Raw genomic sequence first — 19,426 nt, forward strand, 5'->3', positions numbered from 1 at the left:
ACATAATTTTAAAAAGAAAAAGAAGGGAGAGGTCAAACACAGTTCCCTTTAACCCATATAAACCTAGAGAAACATACAGTTAACTTTTCATTATTCTAATACAGAAATGTAGAGCAGCAAAAGAAAACAACAAAAACAAAAACTACCCCCTGATGACTTGCACGTGAGGGTTTAAAATTCCAACATAGAGGCACCAGGGTGGCTCAGTCAGTTAAGAGTCTGACTCTCAGTTTCAGCTCAGGTCATGATCTCATGGTTTTGTGGGTTCAAGCCCCACATCAGGCTCTGTACTGATAGCGCAGAGGCCACCTGGAATTCTCCCTCTGCTCCTCCCCCATTCATGCTGTCTCAGCCTCTCTCAAAAAATAAACAAATAGGGGCGCCTGGGTGGCTTAGTCAGTTAAGCGTCTGACTTTCACTCAGGTCAAGATCTCGCGGTTCGTGGGTTCGAGCCCCGCGTCGGGCTCTGTGCTGACTGCCAGCTCGGAGCCTGGAGCCTGTTTCAGTCTGTGTCTCCCTCTCTCTCTGACCCTCCCCTGCTCACGCTGTCTCTCTCTCTTTCCTAGAAATAAATAAAACATTAAAAAAAATAAATAAACTAAAAAATTTTTTTAATTTAAAAAATAAATAAAATTCCAAGATAAAAGTAGAAACCTGAGATTTCTGAACAGCTAAAAAAAAAAATCTGCTCTCCAGCAAGAATATAGTCTAATGCTAATTTTCTTTGCCTCCTTCCTCAGGTGCTCCACCATCTGCCCATCATATTTAGACCCCCTTTCCGAGAGAGTTTCAGCTTGAAATGCCTGTTTTGCCTGCAAGGGAGCAGCAGAGGTGCACCGACTCTTGCTCGGGTTGGAGTGTACCTGCCGTTCCCGGGCTGACCGCGGTGCCAGTCGTGCTGGTGGCTGACAGGCCTTTCAAGGCAAACGGGCTCGATCCGGATTCCTGACCCGAAGCACCAGCCTGCAAACCGCGAGCCTCCCCTCAAGAGAAGCTACGACTCCCAGAGCTGTGCAATGGGGGCAGCAGGGCCAGAAACGGACTTTGGTCCCGCCTGGTCCAGGCAGGAAGGGGCTTGACCGGGTCCTTATGCTCATGTGAGTATCACCACCAGTCAAGGCGAGGAGTCCTCTTTTTGTGAGCAAGACACTTCTTAAAACTCTTTGGAAAATGTCTTCACACCCACCCTCTCGTGCCCTAGTCCCCGAAGCAAGCAAGTTGAGCATTCTTACTCCCATTTTTCAGAGGAGCAATGAGGAGGCAGGGTTTGCCCAGGGTCAAGCAACTAGTTGGCTGTGGAGAAGGAACTGGAACCCGCCCGTGTTATTCATTCCGCTACACCTCCCTCCAGAGACAGGGCTGGCCAGCGTCGCGAGGAACAGGAAATTGAAACGGCTCCTGGTAAGGCAGGAAGCCTGCCAACCTCCGAGAGAAGCTGACAAATGACCAGAGCCAGCCCTGAATCGAAAATGCCTCCTCAAAGGAGCTTCCGACTAACCCCTCCCCACCCGCAGGACTGGAGAGAGGGGCTGCGAGAGGCCACAGCCCACCACGGCCATCTGTCCCGGGAGAGGGCGTAAGCTCAGAGCCAGCCAGACGCTGCTCAAGGTCTGAGCTGGAGAGGCCCTCGTTTCCCAGTAGGAACTTAGCAGCTTTATTCTCACTCCCACCACCTCACCACTACCCCCCCCAAAAACACACCCTCTTTCCTGAATCCCACCCCTGTCCCTGGATCGGGAAGGGGGGCAGAGCAGAGGCGAGGCGAACCCTCGGGGGACGCAGCACCACCTGCATCGGCCACCGGGCACGCAGGGCCAAACCCGGCTACGTGATGGGAAATCTTGCAAGCGCAACATCATGCACGAAAAAGTCATGCACCGACTCCAACGTAGGGACACAGATTTCAGTCACGTTACCTGAGTTGTTTTTGCTCTTCTGCCTTGCATGTTGTTGCTATGGCTAATTTGTGGGTTGGTGGCACCTTCGGAAAGGCAGTGAGACTTCCTACAGGGGAGTGTGTTGTAATTACTGTACGGAACGGGCTCTTCAGCGGCAGCTGGTGGCATCTTATGGTTTGCGAGATCGGGAATGTCAGACACCAGGTTCCGGCAGTAGCCTGCAAATTTGCTCCTCGGCCCCCCGTTCGCCGTCACCCCAGAGTTTTTCTGAGCATACAAGTCACCCAGGGAATTGGCGCGCTGACAGGCGCTGAGCCGCCGCGGGCTGGCCCGGGGTTCCGTCCCCCGAGCCTCCTCGCAGTCCTTCTCTTCGGTGGAACCCAAGATTTCTTCGTTGCTCGTTAAATGTTCTTGGCTCAGATCGGAGAGTGAGAACTCCATGCTGTCCTCCCGCCAGATGTCTGCAGATTTGGAGCGCTTCTTCTTAAAGCTCGCCGTCTCCATGAAAGCAGGCCCATTGGATGTGTAGGGACGCTGCCTCCTGCCACCGTCAGCCAAGTAGGGAGCGTCATCCTCGTACAGCCGGCTCTCCTCCGAGTCCGGCATGCTGCGCACAGAGGCGGCCGTGAGGACGATGCTGCTGTCCACGCTGGGAGTGACGGACGAGTCGGTGTACGACACGGGTCGCAGGCCCATGTCCACCCGGTCCACCCAGATGGGGCTCCCGAAGTCGTCTAGGGCGCCTTCTTGGGAGAAGGGCTCCAGGCCGTTCTCGGCCAGGGACTGCGGGATGCTGGGCGTGCTGCTGGAGCGAGTGCTCACTTCGGAGTTCCGATGGGTCACCTTCCCCGAGGACGCGTGCCTCGTCCGCCGCGCCTTGTGCGACAGGCGAAGGGAGCGCGACGTGTGCTTGCGGCCCAGGCTGGCATGCTTTTCTCCATAAAACTCATGCTCTACATTTTGACTTTCTGCGTTTCCCATGGTTTTATGGTCTGCAGCACAGGGAGGAAGGGAGAGGGGGGAAAAAGGAGGGGATAGTTGAGTCACCAGTGGGTATGGGCAGTTGAACAGAAAAGAAGTCAGGGTGCGGGCGGGGGGGGGGGGGCGACAGGGCACCAACCTCTCTGCCCCGCTGGCAGGTGCTTGGACTCTTACCCGGTGGCAGGTGAGAACCAGCATCATCCACTGAGATGGGCCCTCCCAAGACCCTGGGCAAACTATTTGGAGAATGAAACTTGTCTCTGCCCCAAGGGCAGCTGCCTATGGGGACCAGCCACCGAAGGCTCCCAGCCCTAAACTCTATAGGTGACAACGTTCTCAAATCCCAAGAGCACACACCGAGGGGTGGGGCAAATGAGTCACATTCTGCTTGAAACTATCCACATTTCAAACAACAGTTAACAAAACTCAGAGGGGCATTTGATAGCCTCCTCACCCCCATGCGTCTGTTTGATACAGACTTCAAAAATCCATTGAAACTGGGAAAACACAAGATGTAAGTCCGATCAACTCTTTCTAGTTCATCAAAGTCAAAAAGGAAAATAGCGGGGGCTGGGGCACAGGCCTGAGTGGCTCAGTCGGGTTAAGCTCCGACTTCAGCTCAGGTCATGATCCTGTGGTCTGTGAGTTGGAGCCCTGCATCGGGCTCTGTGCTGACAGCTCAGAGCCTGGAACCTACTTCAGATTCTGTGTCCCGTCTCCCTCACTCTCTGCCCCTGTCCCACTCATGCTCTGTCTCTCTCTCTCAAAAATAAATAAACATTAAAAAAAAATTTTAAAGAAAAACAGGCTTTTTTTAACCTTAAATTCCACAGCATTCTGGAAACCCTAACTTGTGGTATTTGGGAGGGGGTACGAAGTGGGAGGAGGGGAGAGGGAGATAGGTAGAACAAAATAGAAACCCCGCTCTCTGCTTAGCAGCAGACCAATGGGTTTATTTCTGGGGGCAAATCCAAATGGAGAACATTAATCTGATACAGAGTGCCCTGCAACAGAAATTCACATTATGAAACCACTAACTGTGATCCAGCCTTTTGGGGCTACCCAGGTTAATTCAAGTCCTTCCTTAACATTTTTCCAGTCTCTTGCACTGACTGACCCAGTGACCGTTACCCATCATAGGAAAGAGGAAAACCTTCACAGCTCAGCATCTGTGACTCTATTAGCCTATTCTCTCACTCTGCTCTTTCTCTGTACCGTTCAAATTGTATGCACTCAAAATACACACATAAAAGTGGCCAGAAAGGAAAGAAGAAAAATACAGTAGCGGGGCATATTCCCGAGTTGATTCTTCCAACCATCTACACAGATTTCATTCAGAAAAGATACACTGAGCACCTACCATGTTCTTGAAGCCAGAGATGCAACAGTGAACAAAAGAGACACATTCCTGGGAAACTGATACTGTAGCCAGGGAAAGCATGTACTGTAGCCAGGGAAGATACATGTTAAGAGTGAAAGGCACCAGGGGGAAATGGAGAATGAATTCGCTTATGACCATGGCAAAGAGTCTGAAATGCCCTGGACTATGATATCCATTCACATTGATCCAGATTCAGTCTCTAATCTCACTGTTCAGTCTAAAACACTGCATTGACTCGCATCATCACAGAAATGAAATTCGTGGCAACGGGAAGGGAAAACCTCCATTTCATGTTCCAGTGAGTTCATAGGTAACTCATATAGACACCAGATGTTAAGCTATTCCCATCCTGGAATATTCCCTACCAGGTCACACATCATATGATTCTCACAGGGAGCTTTCCCAAGAAGGAGGATCTCCTTTTTACTGGCAGTAAGTATATTTCAAAGCAGTTAAACTCATGCCTCTCTGGCTGGCGTCTTTAAGAAGAAAAGAAAAGGGGGGGAAAAAAAACTCAACTCACTGGAGGGAAAAGAAACGATCAACTGTCCCAACAGGACCATTTATGGGATCTAGAGTCCAAAGAATATCATGTGCTGCCTTTTTAAAGTAAAACAAATAAATAAGCATTTCCATAACTAAAGGCCATGACTAATTTCTTAGAGTTCTTGATTTTTTAAATATACGTTAAGATCCCTGGATGGATGTATCTATGTTTTACCAGTAAATGGTACAGAGCTCATAACAAGTGCTAGCCATGGTCCCATTTTAAGAATCACACAGATTTAAGTCTAAAAGCAGGAAAGAATGATTGTGGAAGAAAGTGAAAGAAAGTCAAGGCTGTCATTTCACACCCCACGTCCACCAGGAAGACCCTACCATACATATCAAAATCTGCAAATATAAATTGACAGACATATTCCCAACAACAAATCTTTGGTTAGGCTTGTTTCTGCCAAGAGAAGAGTAATCAAGTTAAAAGCCTCAGGAGAGGTTTCCTACAGGAAATGGCCGCAACCATCAAGAATTACAGCATCTCCAATGCATCACTGTGACGGGCCCTGTTATATTAATAGCATTCTTAGTAGCAAGATTCTTTTCAGCCAGCCAAGGTAGGAAAGCAGCCATTTTTATCTTCAGAACTAGAATTTAGAGATGAATGCCAAATCTCCTAAATCCTACCAAGAGAAATTCTCAGGGGATGACCTACGCAGAGTCAGCAGGAAGTCTGAAGCCGTTAAAGAACAATCAGTTTCTAGGGACTGTTGAAACAGCCTTTCATTGGAAAGCTTTTCCAGAAAGGTCGGTGACAACCATGAGGGCCCATGTGGCGGCAGTGGAGGACTCAGAAATAAAAGAAGCAGGAAAAATTAAAATTGCTCCTTGCATCCGACAGACACAATCTCCGCTTTCAAGGACCCCCCCCCCCCAACCCCGCCCAAGTCAACCCCGGAACGTTGGTGAATTAGGAAGCTCCAATCCTTTTTGTGTACAAATATTAAATGCCAGCTACTTCCATTATCTGAGTACCTCCCCGTTCTCTGTTAAACCCTATCATTTACTTGGATTTCAGACAAACAAACACCCGGTTTGTATTTTACATTTACACTGGCTTTGTTTGTTCCTGTGAGTCAGGAAGCAACTTCGGGGCAGAAAAGTGGCTTTCAACTTTTTGGTGGCCTCTCTGGAAGCTAGAAGGGTTCAACTCAAGATAAGGAGTCAATAAACGCTCATGCGTCTCAGTAACAAAAGCAAAGGGTGAGTAATCAGTAGTACGTCACCAACATAATTGTCACATCATCAGCAGGTAAGAGAAGAAAAATTAAAGTCAGACTGAAATGCAAAAGTCAGGATAGAAATTAAAAAGAAAAGCATCAGGAAAAAAAAAAAAGAGCGTCAGAGTAAAAGGACTCAATCTCAAACCACAACCCGTCACCGATTTTAAACTCATTAAAAACGATCACTTCCTTATGTAGAATGTAAGTGGTTCCAAACAGCTTGCCCCTTCGGGGGGCAGTGGGAGGGGTATTAAGCAGGAGGTAGTAGGCAAGATTTTATTACAAGAACAAATCTCGGTATTTAAACCTCAAGTCTGGTGTCTCTCATACTTTCTTTTCAAAGATCGAAGTTCTAGCTACCCTCGCCTGCCCCAGGGCCTTTGCACATCCTCTTCTTTCTACCCGCAACCCTCCTTCTCTCGGGCATCTACCTCACTCACGCTCCAGTTCACTCTGATTCGGACTCAAATGCTGCCTTACAGGGGGACTTGTCCCGGCATCTGTACTCAAAATGACAACGCCTCCTGCAGACCTCAATCCTTATCCTTCTTTGTTTTTCTTTTCCTCCTTGGCATTTATCACAATTGTAGCAAACAACGTATTTCACTTATCTTTTTTATCCTCTACCCTTCAACACTACAACCTAAGCTTCAGGAGAGCTGCAAGTTTTGCTTGCCTTGTTTACTGTTGTATCCTCAGTGCCTGGAACATTGCCTGAAAGGTAAAAGGTGCAAGGTGCTCAGTGGAAAAATACTGAATGAATGAACGAATGAAGGAATGAATGAATGAATGAATGACAAAATAAACTTTCATCTGGAATGCAAAAACTCCTACAACCATACTAACATGTAGATGAGAATGTTAACGCCATGTAGACTGGGTAAAAACATCACAACGGGGACTGGAGAAAACACACGCCAGGCTTGAAGACACCAGGCTCTTCCACCAGGGTGACTTGAAGACACACCAGTCTTCAATGTGCCTGTTGCTCTGTGTCCCTTGCATCTAAAGACCCATGCAGGTCCCTCATCCCAGACCATCTGACCCTGCTCTCCCGTGGTCCCCTCATCCCGATTACCTGGTCAAAGACTGAGGCCTTATTTCCCTTAATTCTTGCCCTCAATTCTTAGCTGCCTCCTCCTTGAGAGAGGTCCCTGCAGGGGTTTAGGGAAAGGGCCAGACTTGAGAGGAGAGCCCTCCTCATCGTGTGGGTACCCAGTGCGGGAAAGCTCGGACTAAGAGGATCCAGACAGAATGGGGGCAAGGGTGATACAGGGGGGTGACAGGCAGGGGTCATCCCAACAGGGTCAGAAAATGGGAGATTCCCTGGGCCAGAGCTCAAGGGCGCTAAAGGGAACGTGACTCTTTCCAACACCACAATCTCTCTTTAAAAAAAAAACAAAAAAAAAATTTTTTAGTGTTTATTTTTGAGAGAGACAGAGAGAGACAGAATATGAGCAGGGGAGGGTCAGAGAGAGAGGGAGACACAGAATCTGAAACAGGCTCCAGGCTCTGAGCTGTCAGCACAGAGCCCGACGTGGGGCTCGAACCCATGAACTGTGAGATCATGACTTGAGCTGAAGTCAGATGCTTCACTGACTGAGCCACCCAGGTGACCCGCAATCTCGCTCTTAATATGATGAATTAAACTTTTCAAGAAATCATTGCAAATTCCTTTAAATCCACCCAATTAAACACACAGTGAAAAGGAATCTTAAGGAACTTTATCAATAAGTATAGTCATTAGGCTGTTTCATACATTCATCAGGTCAGTGGGCCTTTCTTAAGGAGTGCTTTTATCAATGTATTAGCCTGCTTACACTTATAACTATACATGTACATTGAAAAAAAAAGTCAAACTCTTGGCTTTGAGAGTTTACTATAATTATTTAAGAGGCAACCATCAGGGAAAACTAGGTGAGGGGTATACTTCCAGTATACAATTCCCTCTGAATCCGTAATTATTTCAAAATTGAAAAAGCAAAGCCTTAACTAACTGAAATATTCTGGTGAAATGAAATTTTTGTTTAAAAGTGAGAGTTCTGGGACACCTGGGTAGCTCAGTCGGTTAAGCATCCAACTTTGGCTCAGGTCATGATCTTGTGATTCATGAGTTCAAGCCCCACATCGGGCTCTGTGCTGACAGCTCAGAGCCTAGAGTTTACTTTGGATTCTGTGTCTCCCTCTCTCTCTCTGCCCTTCTCCTGCTCATACTCTCTGTCTCTCAAAAATAAATCGACATTTAAAAATAAAATTTTTAAGTGAGAGTTCTGCAAAATGAAACTTTTAAAATCAGCTTTTACAGCTGAAAGCCATAGAAACATTCTAATATAGTTTCCACAAAATAAGCAATAAAAAACAAGCATGCACTGGGCATCATCTAGCATCTATTATTAGGAAACACAAAGCAAACACAGACCAGCGGCCCAAAACGAGACTCAGCTGAGAGGCAGAGTTGATTGACTGGGGTTGGCGTATCTGTCTTAATGAAGTAGCGTGTGAAACTGAGTTGCTAATATGCAATACAGACGCCAAGAACACAACACAGCACTAGGACTGACCTTGCCCTTGCTGACTAAAACTAACAACTTGGGACCAAAGAAAAAAGCAACTACCCAAAGACTGCAAAGTGTAAGCAAAAGCAGGGGGATTAGGGAAGGGAGTCAAAACCAGAAGAGGCCACTCACCCAGGAGTGAGTTCCCTGGTTTTCTCTCCCAGCCTTGCATGGAAGATGTTCACCCAGTACACCTATGACAGGCGAAGAAAACATTCCCAGGATGCGCCCCGCTGTTCCGGCCAAAGAACCAAGGTCAGTGGTCCCCGAAATCGAAGGCATGAGGGGGATTTGAGAGAAAAGAGCGGTGGAGAAGCAAATCCGCTCATGCTGCGTACGAATCCACAGGAGTCCCAGGCTCACCCCTCAGAGGCATATGCCTCGGACTGACCCAAAGCGACAGCAAAGGCTTTGAGAATTATGATATGATATGAATTATGATATAAACCACAGCCCACCGCCCAGATGAGCCACGTGGCACACGTGTGGGACAAGTGAGACAGAACTGACCCTGGGGCCACCGCCCACCACAGGGGAGACAGAACTTGTGATCTGAACCCAGACAGGTTGACTACCTGCTGAAACAGCAAAAAAGAAAGACCAACATTTTCCAGGTGGTTTTCACAGGACCTAGTCTCCCAATATAATACTCAGAATGTCCATAACGGGTTCCAAAGAACCAAGAAAAGCTAACCAGTTCTCAATAGAAAAGCCAATCCACAGACACCAATCTTAAATGACCCAGATGTTAGCATATCAAACAAAGACCGTTAAGGCTGCTCTTACATGGTTGAAACTGCAGCCTGGTGTGTTCTGGGACTCACACGCTAGGAAATGTATGCAAAGCACTCCCGAAGCGATCAATGAAGTTGGGGAAAAATTGTTCGAGGTTAAAACGTTTTTCTTCTGAAATTCCCTCTCCAAGAAAAGAAAAGGAAAGAAAGCAGCTACTATAACTGTGCTCCCTCAGTAAAGGTAAGCACTCTAGAAATAAATGACATCTTCACTTGCTTGCAGTATCTATGTAAAATCATTATGAACATCAACTGTTATATATGAGTAGAGGAACAGTAGACAAAAAAGAAAGGTAAAACCTATTATGATACAAGAGAACATGCCAGCTGTGTCTTTAATCACACTGATGTTATGTTTTCTCTGTACTGCGTGAGAAAACATTCCAGTTAATAGAAAATCATCCCATGACCAAGGTCTCTGGGCAGAGAGGAACAAAGAGAAATATTCCTATAACTTCACACTGTTCAGAGGAAATAGAGAGAAAGAAGAAGATATAATGGAAACTAGGAATAACCTCATCACCTTGAGAAGTAAGGAGTCTGGAATGGTATTTTTATGGTGCAGCACATCAGAATTCCGAGCAATTTTGCAGTACCCCAAATACATACACAGCAAGAAGGGCCCACCATTTCACTGAAGAATGGGAAGGCTCCAGGTGATCAAAGCCCAGTCTTATGTGTCAAGACTGCCCAGGCTTGTCTTGTTCAGAAGTCGACAATCAAAAAAAGATAATTCTACTGCTGTTAGGGTGGAACATCCCCGGAGCAAAACTCTTCTTATTCTCAGGAAGTAAAACTTCTGTGTTGTGATGCCCAACAAGAAACACGTGTGGTGCACATCCAAGGGCAGGTAAAAATTTTCTTGGGCCAGTGGGGGGCTCAGTGTCAATTCTTGATTTCAGCTCAGGTCATGATCTCATGGTTCATGAGTTCGAGCCCAAGTCAGGCTCTACACTGAGGGTGCAGCGTCTGCTTGGAATTCTCTCTCTCCACCCCCTCTCTCTGCCCCTTCCCTGTGCATGCCTGCCTGTGCATGCTCTCTCAGAATAAATAAACTTAAAAATAATAATATTTCACTTTCTCACACACACGTGCGCATACACACTAGCAACTGTTCTGGGTACAGTGATTAGGAGAAACTGTAAAGCTTCAAAAATTATATTTTTTTTATATTTTCTAAAGTTTCTCCACTAACCCTGTAATTCATTTTAAGGAAAGAAAAATAAATAAAACATGTTAACACGCTGTAAGTCCCTGGGTTTCTTGGATAATTGAAGAGAGTGAGGATGTGGGCACCACATTGACAGTTACAACAAATGATACCAAACCCAAACTCAAAACAGATGGCTGGGGACATTACCAAAGGTAAAGAGAACACCATCCAGCTTGGATTTAATCATGCTTTCTCTACATTCCAACAGCACTCGGCCTGACCTCTTCACATGGCGTCTGCGAGGTGATTATTTGTACACTGACAACATGCTGGTCTTGCTTTTTATGTGCTCCCTTCCCATTTTATGGTAAGCCCCCAGGGGAAAAGACCACACCCCACCCATCCATGTCTTGGTCACCCCCAGATACTCATTAACATAGGCCTCCCCAATGGGAGTGTTCGCCACGCAGCCCAACTCGTCACAAGGGTACTTCAAATATATAAAATGTTAGAGCTCATTAGTGGGCCCAAATGACCCAATTCGAATCAGATTCAGCTCAAAAGGTAACTAGGAAAGCCAGGTTTCTCTGTCACTGGTACGGACATGGTAACATCCAAGCATAAGGCATTCAATGATGCATGTAAATTATAATTATTAATAATACGTTTTTCTTCGCTCCCCTGAAGTATTTAAAAACTTATTAAAATAAACATAACGATCACCCTTCTATGACTTGAAAACAGACCTCCACATTTGCAGGAGAAAGGATGAAATGTATTTATTTCAAAGTTAAATTTGAAGCAAAAATCACAAGACAACAGATTGCAAATTTAAAATTAGCTTTCTAGTGGGAGGTCTTGGTTTGCAGCCTGTTTTTTCTCTCCTGGAGGCTGAGCTTGAAGACAGGGGTGGGGTGGGGGGTGGGGGGGAGCTAAGATTACAGGGAGACAAAGTTCTGAAAGTTTCTGCTAAATCTTTACAAACCCGTGAAAAGTGCTTTTGCCAAGTCACAGGCGAACACCCCTCACATAAGAGACTAAACAGGAAAGTTTTGCAACAAATAAAAGATGATCGTTGATTTAGAAAGATTATTATTTTTGACTGTATTTGTTTTGCTTTTTAAAGATTATCCAAACCAGAAACAAAATATATCATTGTTTTGAATTTGTGATTTTGCAGTTAGGTTTGTCTTTTTCAAACATAATCCAATAGAAAGATGGGAAGCTCAGGGATAAATTTAAAAGTCCCCGAGGGCAATTCACAGGACGAGAAAAGATTTCATAGGTACCAGGCTTTTTCTTTGTTTCTTTTCCCTTTTCTTTTTCTTTTTTTTTTTTTTAAGCTTTAATGCTAATGCTTTTGAATTCTTAGATGGGTGTAACCCTAATCCAAAGAAGTGATTCCAAATTCTTTTTCCCACGAGCTCTATAGAAGATAGCAATTCCAATTACGCTAAAATGTATCTGTCCTTCCCCCCCCACCCAGCCCACCTTTGAAGTATTTCCGTTAATTCATGCAGACACATATACAGGATCAAAAATACATATAGAAACCTACCTTCCAAGGCAACAGTGGTTCCGAGCCCAACGTGCCCCAAGAGCACTGTGGCATTTAGATACTGAGACTGGAAATGGTATCAGGATGAACAGTGACAGGGGCTGGGGCAAGGGATCAGCACCTGTCCCTCGGGAAGGCCCTCATGGTCTCATCCGACTCTACGAGGATGTGCCAAAAACCTGGAGAGGACGGAAAAGAGAAAGAAAGGATCCGGTCAGCCAGGACCCAGACACTGGGCCTTTCCTTCTGGAGCCCATTTTTCTCAATTCTCCGACATCCATTCTGCGTGCAATTCCACACCCCAAATCAAGCCGCAGGTACAAAGTGACAGGCATAATCAAATAAATAAATAAGCACAAGGGTATTTATATTGACGGAAAGAAACAGTCCCACAAGCTAAGTTATCATTTCCCCCTATTTCTATGGAGGAAAGTTATCAGATGACAGAAACAGGTGACAATGGAATGATTTCCAGGGCTCCCTCTTCATTCCCAAAAGGTCTCAACGGACAGAGATCTATATATACAAGGAAACCAGCAAGTCTCAGCTATTACGAAAGCAGGGCTATATTTATAACAAAGGCTGAAGAAAATGGTAAAAGGCAGGAAAACAAAGGACCAAACTAAATACACAGACCTCATGGCTTACATGTTTTCAGCTGGCAAACGTTAACTTTAGAGCCAACTCATGAAGAATATATACAGAAAGGAATTTAACAAGATATCGAAACTGGTGCTTAACACAGAAGAGAAACTGACAAGGATAACTCCATGAACACGCAGTTTGGATATTTTGTGGGTTCCCCCCCACCAGGGAAAAAAGCCCGCCTTCTGGGGTGATATTGCAGCTACTAGGTAAGGAAGGAAGGGAGACGGGGGGGTCCCTGGGGTGGCTGCACCCCACACTGCTCTCCTCCTGGGCTGCCTGCTGCCGCCATCCATTGCTGGTGTTTTCAGCAAGGTGAGAACATGAGGCGTCAAACACTTTGAGCAGGAACACAGAGAAAACTGCCTGTTTTGTGGAAGGCAACCACATAGAGGGGGTCGATAAATAAATGCACACGTCCACAGAGAACAGAACAGTAAGTGAAGTTACAGTGCTTCCTTATCTCGGAAAAGGGGCTATTTAACCTGAAGCTGGTGACTCACGCTTGAAGAAAGGGAGCACGGGTCCTCGGCAACACCCCGTCATTAGCCTACAATACGTGCCCTTTTCCATAATACCCGCATTGCTGGCTTGTTCTCGCTCTGTTCCTAGGCATCCTCCTAAAGCTGTTCTCTGCAAATTTTCCAGTTTTCAAAGCAGTTCCCGAATTGCTTAGGAGCTGGCAGAAATTAATAAGCAACAGCCCATTTATATTGAAATAGACTCATTACGGTGCCAGCTGCCAATAATTGGCAAGGCTGGATTCTTGCTGGCAAATGGGGCCTGCGGGCGGCTGCCCTTCCACCTGCACAACAGAAACTGATAATGCATTTTTTAAACACTTCTCTACAAAGTATATATTCTATCTACCAGAGCTGAAACTGTCTTTATAGCCTTCTAACTCCCGAGTAGAAGAAAGACTATGGGGAAGAAGACAAAAGTTACAGGGCATTATTTATAAAACATGCAGGAGGGGCGCCTGAGTGGCTCAATCAGTTGAGCATCTCACTTCAGCTCAGGTCTTAATCTCACGGTTCATGAGTTTGAGCCCCGCGTCGGGCTCTCTGCTTAGTTAGCACAAAGCCTGCTTCAGATCCCCTCTCCCCCATCTCTTTCTGGCCCTCCCCCCCAGCTTGCTGGCTCACTCTCTCTCTTTCAAAAATAAATAAACATTTAAAAGAATAAAATAAATTAAAAAACATGCAGGAAAACAAAACTGAGTTGTATCTGGTATAATTTTTGCCTGATCTTGGTGGGAAAACAATTTTACCTGTGACCCAGGCTACGGAACTGACCCATGAAGTGGGCTAACGAAGAGCCTCACATTTTTTCTTCTGTAGTCAGCAGAAATGCTACGGTTGCAATGTGCCACAAGGCACCCACTTTGCCTGTAGTGGTTTAGTCCACCATGGCCTTGAGACTGTATGCCATGGCACCTTGAGAACGATTAGTCCTCTGAGCCTTCAAGAACTGCAGAGAATTCAGTTTCTTTTTTTTTTTTTTAATTTTTTTTTTTTATGTTTTATTTATTTCTAGGAGAGAGAGAGAGACAGCGTGAGCAAGGGAGGGTCAGAGAGAGAGGGAGTCACAGACTGAAACAGGCTCCAGGCTCTGAGCTGGCAGTCAGCACAGAGCCCGACGCGGGGCTCGAACCCACGAACCGCGAGATCATGACCTAAGCGAAAGTCGGACGCTTAACCGACTAAGCCACCCAGGCGCCCCCAGAGAATTCAGTTTCAATGGAAGGCAGAGATGTACCAAGCTCAGAGCTGGGGATCTGAGCCTGAGTCCTTACCGCGTGCATCAGGTCAAATCTTGGCCTCACTATTTACTTGCGGGGTGGTTTGGGGCAAGCTGTAAATACCAGCCCTCCTCAAAGAGAACGGTTCCTAAACCTTTGGGTAGTCAGTTTGCAATTAACATTAGCTATTTATGACTCCACCATGACTTAACATTTGTCAACTGTAAAAATACACACTATAGAAGGCCACTGATACAGGGGCTTCCTTAAAATATGATGCCTAATTCACTGACATTGGGCTCAGGAGTCACCTTAAATCTCTCGGGGGGCAACAAGGGAATTGATTAATGCCGCTGGAAGATGTGATCGACTCGATCTTGGTGCACACCACAATCTGGCAGCACCAGCAGCTCACGTACATTACACTGGTGGGACGTGAACGTAGAATGTACCACGTTTTTCATTCTAATTCATCGTCGACTCAGAGTCAGTTTCTGTGTTAGGCCTAAACGAGTTTTCGCAGGGAAGTGTGGGTGCCGGAGGCGGGGAAGGAATTACCAACAGTAGTCTCAGGCCTCATCGACCTGCAAAATTAGACAGTATGGGGGTCCCGCTGTTCCCACCTTCCAGTCTGATGTGAGCCGACACTATGACAGGTGTCAGAAAGAGTGTGTGCATGACAGTTAATCCATAGCTTTTCCTAAAGAGTCTGCCAGACCGGAACTTTCTTCTTCACCTTCAAAAAAACTCTTGTAGGGGGCATCCTGTCATCTTTAAGTCCTTGCAAGTTCCAGAAACCAAAGTATATAGAGAAAGGGGTATTTTATTTGCCCTCAAAGTATCCAAGCTGGTGTACCAGGCTCTGTGACCTTGGGCAAGTAAAGTATCCATTCTGAAACTCAACAGGGAAAATGTAAGATTATCTACCTTACTTCCTGACCTACAAAGATTGTTAAAAGGCAGAAATTAGAGAATCAACACAAAAAATTATAGGAACTATAAAATGCTACATAAGTATGTTCACTCTTAGGCTACTCATCATGACTTAGTGCCAAAAATGGTTCCATAATTAGTGAATTAATGAGAATCAGGAAGTTTCCCCTCCCTTGAACCTTAAAAATAAGGTGCAGAGGTAGGAGGCCTGTAAAGATCTTGGATCAAAATTCTGAACAAGTTGGAATCCTGAATATTTATGTATAGTAAGCACCCAAAAAATTAATTTTTAGTGTTCACTTAGTTTAAAAATCAGTATTGGATGGATGGATGGATGGATACATAGATGAATCTGGGTCACTGAAACATTATACATGGTTCAGAAATTAAAGAAAATTCACTGATCATCTTCATTACTTATTTTTAAACCATCACTTTATTCAACAAAGGACTCAGTAGTAAGTGACTTCCAAAGATACACAACCTAAACTAGAGTAGAAGTAACTACTATAAGTCAACTCAAATTGGGGAAGCATGGCACTTATGAAAGTCACAATTCCAAATCAATTGCTCAAAAGAAGGATGAATGTTCTTGGTACTAAAATTAGACGGGAATTCCCACTGCGGTCCTCTGAGGCCACTGTGATATGATACGCAATGTGGCAGACCACATCCTTCCACATGGGCTCAGGGACCTATTTCATACGGATGTTTCTTCTTGATAACTGATTAAAAAAGAAAATCACAGCTCAGTAACAGAAGTTCTGAAGAAGTAGGACAGTGCTGAAGAGTGGAAAGGCAGCATACCTTCCAGGAAACTTTCCTTAATCACTGTTTGCTCTCCCCGGAGTGCTGAGGAGTGGTGAGTTTCAGGTAGGGCTGTCTGGCTCATGCCCAAGTATCTCTGGGTCAAGCTACCAGATAACCACCCCCATCTGGAACAAGGGGAAGACTCCATGAGGGATGAGTTTGTTTGCCTTGTGTGAAAATAGACAGGCCCACCTTCCCTCCCAGAAAAACCATGTGACCACGAAGGGCAGAACCAGGATTCTTATCCCAGAGGAACGAGCTATGACAGGGGCTCCAAATTCCTAGCACGTGGATGATATGGCTTTAGCCCAATCATGTTTCCGAGGCAGGTGAAAACAGACCCCCAGATCGGCTAAAGAAAATCCCTGGAAGTCCCCACAGTCAAACTCGGCACTAGTTTTGAGCAATGCTACTTCCTAGTAGATCCAAATGTGTCCCAAGGTAACTGAGGAAGCATGTTCATAGAATCAGTATTTTTAAGCCAGCTATAAGTCAAGGAATCTCTACTAAAATAATAACTTTAATTTTAGAACAGTGAATCTTTGGCAATACTTAACCAACAGGTTCAGCTGGGACAGACATTACCATATTTCACAGGAGTAAAGTCAGCGTGTTTCAAAGTGAAGTAACATGTTCTACCCCAACTAAGCGCGATCTACCATTTATGGAATGCTTACTATCTGTCTGGCAGTGAGTCAGTGGCTTTAGGCCAAAATACTCTTCTAAGTTTCCCTCGGTTCTTGGTGTTTATTGTCTTGCAGCTACAGTTGGACACTGGCAACTGCCCATGAATACAACTCCAACATTGCATCACTCACTCCGCGGCTCCCTCCCAGCTTCGTCCGAGGGAAGTTTGGAAATCGCCAGTCCCAAAGGGCTGTGTTACACAGCTGGCCATCAGATCTCCCCAAATACCGCCACAGCCTGGCCCCACAAGGGCTCCAAGGGGGCCCAGCTTTCTGAAATGGATTTAATAGCTTTCTCAGGACAGACCGCGAGAACCACGTAATTTTTCAAAAATCTAAGTAGCATCATTGCCACTAAGAAGCCATAAAGCTCCTGAGCCTTTGAGAATTCCACCCAACATTCCAAGAGTAATGACCACGTGATAGGAGAGCCTGCTCAGCTCTGGGCTCCGGGCTCCTGAAGTCTCAATTTCAAGTTTGAGTCATGTCAAAAAAGTACATCCCTGTCATTGCAGGAGAGAATAGAACATTTGATCCCCAAAGAAAATGGAAATGGACCATAGTTAACTGCTAACGCTGACATGTGTCCTTCAGCATTACACCATGTTGTAGCTTAACTTAATAGCATTACACCCATTGAGAGAACCAAGTTATCTCAGCACCTGGGAGAGGACAGTCCTCTGTCGAGAGTGCTTCCATACCTCCTGTGGGGCACAACAGAGTTGTACAAACCTTAAACTGCCCACCAGAATAATCTTCTCCAAAACACACCAAAGCTTTAGGTAGAAGAGACTGCAAACAAGGTGTTTTCCAAAGTCAAGTCACTCAGGTCTCTTTCCTTGGGCAGACCTACCTCCCCTTCCCATTCCAGCTGGAGAAGGCCTCCCCGGGCACAGAAAGCAGCTGTGTATCCCAAGTCACTGGGCCACACAGTAGGTTAGGGCCGCTCCTCTTTCACTGTCAAAGGCTACAGTTCCGGAAGGGGAATTTGGTTCTAGCTCTTTCTGGCTTTCCATGCCTGCGGTTTATAGCCTGGAGACAGGGGAGTCTCCACTCTGAAGGACACGGCCTTAGCTGAAAGGAGACTCTCAGAATAAGAACAGGGACCCTCAGACAAGGCAGCTGCTGTCTGCCTCCAAGACCTTCTTCTCCAGACCCGCCCAAGTGACCCAGCAGTGCCAAAGGACAAGCTGCCATTTCCATGCTGGTTTCCAGCCCCTATGACCTGGCCTCTCCCTTCACCTGTTCTCTCGCTGAGCAGCCAGGAGGGAAGTCTGTTTCAGCCCAAAATACCATTGAGATGTCAAGGGGTCCCCTTTCTTCATCAAACTGCAGGATGTGGTCTTCCTGGCGATTTTATTCCATTTGCCACCACACAGACACAATAGTCCCTTGACCCGGAGCTGCCTTTCCCACGCAGAATGGGAGGGCCACTCTGTGACTCAGGAAAGAGCGCCCTAGGGTGAGGCCATGCACCTAAGCAGCGGTGTGGCAACTGCCTGCCAGCAACAAGGGCTGGGACTGCCTTCAACGACATAGAGGAGAGAAATACCACCAGCCCCCCTAGAGAGGTTACTGAGCTGGGGCACACCAAACTCGCACTGTTGGTCTCTCATGCTTGAGACTAAAGGCCCCAACAGAAAGAATTACCCCCCCACCCCGGCTGGTACCGCCCCCTTGGCTCATTCCCTGCTACTGGGTGTATGTGTGTTGGAGGAAGGCATGTATGAGATGGCAACATTCTCTAAGAGAAAATTGCCAAAGATTTCGGTAAGCCAGATACTAAGGATGGGAAGGAAGGAACAGAAGCTACAAATATGAAGTATGTACGTGAGTGTGAATGTTGGATTAAAACATAATTGGTAACCAAAAATCAATGAGCAAGTATGACAGCTAGCCAATGCAGCTGCCCTATATAAAAAGTGTAATACCGTTGGTGAAGGGACAGTGGGAACCACAATCCTGATACGTGTTTAGGTGATAACGTAGAATTTTAATCAAATACTAAGGAAAACACTTTAGTGCAGCAAAAAATCTTCTACTTCGAGGTCAAGTAAAATGATTTTTCAACAAATTCTTGAAGGAATTCCTCCCAAAGATTTTCAAAATGGGGGTGATTCTTTACCTAGAAGTCTTCGTCTTCTAAAAAGGAAGAAATTGGGGCTCACTCCCAAGACAGAGTGACAGGACAGGCTCCACAGACCTAGCATCCCAAGTCACTCCCAGGCTACTCAGCCCAAAATGCTCCTTTACGCTCTCATTTTAAAGTAAAAAACAAACACAAAAACAAAAAAACCTTTTAAAATGACCTCAATTTTTTATGTGAAATTCACTTCTAACTGTCTTACAGTTATAAAATTAAGACTATAAGCTCCAGCAGGTAAAACACAATTCCTTATTTCACTGATACTAAGAAACACATTTTTCACTTAGAACATCTCTGAAATTGAATGTACCTTACAATCACGCTGGTGTAGTGTGGTTCAACTGGCACCATTTTCTTTCTTTCTTAG

The 19,426-nt window shown here is 45.7% G+C and overlaps 1 protein-coding gene across 6 annotated transcripts in view; it reads right to left on the minus strand.

Annotated features, from left to right (window-relative positions):
* The window catches only part of TIAM1 (TIAM Rac1 associated GEF 1), a 394,669-nt gene that overhangs the window by 135,161 nt on the left and 240,082 nt on the right, over window positions 1-19,426 (minus strand). For all 6 annotated transcript variants that reach the window (XM_039229055.1, XM_039229039.1, XM_039229048.1 and 3 more), the window contains 2 exons: window positions 12,099-12,277; window positions 1,917-2,890 (listed from right to left, as the gene is read on the minus strand). In XM_039229055.1, coding sequence (XP_039084986.1) covers window positions 1,917-2,879 — 963 coding nt within the window. In that variant the 5' untranslated portion in view covers window positions 2,880-2,890; window positions 12,099-12,277. The remainder of the gene's footprint in view (window positions 1-1,916; window positions 2,891-12,098; window positions 12,278-19,426) is intronic.

Source organism: Hyaena hyaena, unplaced genomic scaffold (assembly GCF_003009895.1).
Source record: "Hyaena hyaena isolate Hyena2069 unplaced genomic scaffold, ASM300989v1 scaffold_2, whole genome shotgun sequence".
Lineage (NCBI taxonomy): Eukaryota > Metazoa > Chordata > Mammalia > Carnivora > Hyaenidae > Hyaena > Hyaena hyaena.